The sequence below is a fragment of the Vollenhovia emeryi genome, unplaced genomic scaffold, assembly GCF_000949405.1.
Source record: "Vollenhovia emeryi isolate VEMERY1.0 unplaced genomic scaffold, V.emery_V1.0 DF939156.1, whole genome shotgun sequence".
Classification (NCBI taxonomy): domain Eukaryota; kingdom Metazoa; phylum Arthropoda; class Insecta; order Hymenoptera; family Formicidae; genus Vollenhovia; species Vollenhovia emeryi.
In genome coordinates, this window is record NW_011967210.1 from 238,702 (window position 1) to 241,574 (window position 2,873).

General features: G+C 62.8%; 1 protein-coding gene across 1 annotated transcript in view; it reads left to right on the forward strand.

Moving 5' to 3' along the window:
• The first annotated feature begins 460 nt into the window (after positions 1–460).
• The window catches only part of LOC105564996, a 30,695-nt gene continuing 28,282 nt past the window's right edge, over positions 461–2,873 (forward strand). The window contains exon 1 of the mRNA XM_012017800.1: positions 461–2,631. Within this exon, the coding sequence (XP_011873190.1) occupies positions 2,622–2,631 (10 nt within the window). The 5' untranslated portion in view covers positions 461–2,621. The remainder of the gene's footprint in view (positions 2,632–2,873) is intronic.

Below are 2,873 nucleotides of genomic sequence, written 5' to 3' on the forward strand. Positions count from 1 at the left end.
GGGAGAGCCTCGTGTCTGAACTCACTTCTCCCTCCCTCTCTCTCTCTCTGCTTCACTCTCGGGGTCGCTTGGGCTTTCTCATATTTACTCGGCCCGTCCCTTCGTCCCTCGCGCTCCCCGGTGCCGACTCCCTACTAGAGGATCGCGCGCCGATCCCGTCTCCCCTACTCCCGCCGCCGACGGCCCTCGGTGCGCGTTCGATACACGGAATCGCCTCGTGGTTCTCGGAAGGCAGTAGACTGTCGCCAACCACGCCAGACGGCGCACCGCTCGCACGCTCTCTTTCTTTCTCTCTCTCTCCCTCTCTCTCTCTCTCTTTCTCGTTGCGTACTCGCCTACTGGCTCACCCACGGGGCCGCCTCGCCCTCCGTCCCTCTCCGCGTACCACCTCTCTCACTCTCTCTCTTCCTCCTCCCCGTCCTCTTCTGCTCTCCCCTCCCCGCCCCGCCACTACTCCGTACACTCTGTCTCGCGGCGCGGCTGCGGAGCCAGCCAGCTACACGGGGCCCGCCAGTTACGCAACAATAACAACGCCGTGAGGAGGTGCGTAGCGTCGTGCGGCGCGCGACACCGCAACGCGACACCCGTGAATCGTGTGTAGTGTAGTGTGCGTCCGGACCCGTTCGCGTCCGCACGCGGGCGATCACTTGTTGACAGCGACGCGGGTGTGGGGCAGAGCGACCGGCGCGGGGGGGAAGAGAACGCGAGGCGATCGTCTCGTCGAGAGGAAAAAAAAATCGACTTTCGCGCGCGAATTCCGACTCCGCGCGCGCGCGCGGGGCGACGGCGGGGAGCGGTGACTCGGGAGAGAATCCGTCGCGGGCGAATCTTGAGTGCGAGAGAGTGTGGAGAGATCTCCGGAGGATCTGGCGATCGATCCATCGATCCGGGATCGAGAGCGAGAAAGCGTGACTCGGACGCCGGCTGGCACGCGGGAAACGCGTGAAGCGACTTCCGTCGAGTGCCGGGAAATACGAAAAAGAAAAAAATCGAGCGAGTCGCTCTCGGATGGAGAACGCGCTGGAGGTGTCGATCGGCGCGGTGGATCATCGGTGAGGAGCGTCGAGTCGATGAATGGAGCGACAGTGACGGCGACAGGCGCGCCGATCGATCGTGGATCACCGCGAATCGGCTGGAAGAGCCTCGAGATCGAGCGAGTCGATAGATCGTAACCGGTGCGCGATCCCCGCGAGCAAACGAGGTCGCCTTGCCGCGCGCCGATAGATCGGCCGGAGAACCCGCTACCGATTTCTCGGAGCAGGGAGACCCCGAGAGAGAGCGAGAGAGAAGGAGAGGAGGAGGAAAAGGCGCGAGACGCGCGAGCGACTCACGGCGACGCGTTTAGGCGCCAATGACGTCACCGTGCGAGTGAGACCGCCGCCGGGGGAATTCGCGGTCGGAGTTTCTCGCCGCGCGCTTACGCGTCCCCCGACACGAGGCGGACGCGGGGCGACGCGGCGCGACGCGACGCAACGCTCGGCAGTGCCGCGTTCGCCGGCGATGGTAGCAGCGGCGGTGGTAGTAGTGGTGACCGCGCGGTAGTAGCGGTGGTTCGCTCCACGTCGTCGTCGCCGTCGCCGTCGCCGTACCTCGCGCAAGCTGGAGGGGGGGCGGGTAGCAAGGATACCCCCGTGGAATCCGCGGTGCGCGCGGGTGGCCGGTCACACTTGTCGCGCACGTATGTCGCTCGTCGGCGGGCAATGACTAACCGCGCGCGGCCTCGCGCTTTAACGAGAGATATCGTATCCGCCGACTCCCGGCCCGCCGATTCGGGGCTATCGCCGTCGTCGTTATCGTCGTCAGCGCCGGTCAGACGGGATTTGCATAGCAAACAGATTGACGCGCTCGTAGTAAGTGGATAACGAGAGGCGAGAGATCGCGCGCGCGCGCGCGTACGCCGTATATAGCGCGGGAGATCTCGCCGGGCCCGCTTGCGTACGCGGGTGTGAGTGCGTGAATATCGCTCGGTGCGTGCGTGCGTGCGTGCGTGCGTACGACTGGCTCGTGGTGCCAGCAGGAGGGAGGCGAGAAAGAGATAGAGGATACGACGGACGAGGCAAGTGCGGAGCTTAAAATAGAAGAGTGACTTGGGCTTAAGTACGTGGCGGGAGGACGGAGCGAGTAAAACGAAATCGGAGAGGAGAAGGGTGGATGTTGTGCGCTCGCTCTTTTCCCCACCTCCGCGTTTCTGTGATACGTTCGAATTTTACGTTTCTCCGTGGGTGAAAGAGGGAACGACACGGGAGAGGACGACGGGAGTGCGCGTACACGCGCGCGTACACGCAAAATATATAAATATCTCGCGGTGGAGTGCGTGCTTCTTCTGTGATAATTCCTGTAGTGCGTATAAATATCGTAGTGGTGGTGGTTTTCTCACCTTTTCCGTCGTTTTCGGAAAAGAGGAGAGGGAGGGAGATCCTCTCTCGGCGCGGAGAGCCAGAGAGATCGCGGCCTCCGTGCGCGCTCCTCGCCCCGTCGGAAAAGGAGGCGTCGGCTCGCTCTCTGTCCCACGCGATGGATCGTGACTCGCGTTCGTATTTCTGCGGAGGCTGCGAGAGGACCGCCGCCGAGGGCCGAGCTATGCCGATGGAGTAACAAGTGAGCGGCGAAGCGGCGTTGCCATGACGACAGGTGAACCATGAGTCTCTCTCTCTCTCTCTCTCTCTTCTCTCTCTCTTTCCCCGTAGTCCTCTCCCTCTTTGTCCCTCTCTCTTCCACGCGGCCCCTCGCTGCCAGTCCCCTGCTCTCCCTCCCTCTCTCTCTCTCTCTTTCTCTTGTCCCACCGTCACTCTCGCGCGGCATGTTTGTTGTCCCTCTTTTCCTCTGACCCCGTATACTCGCGAGATATGATGCGACAACAGTGCCTCTGTCTC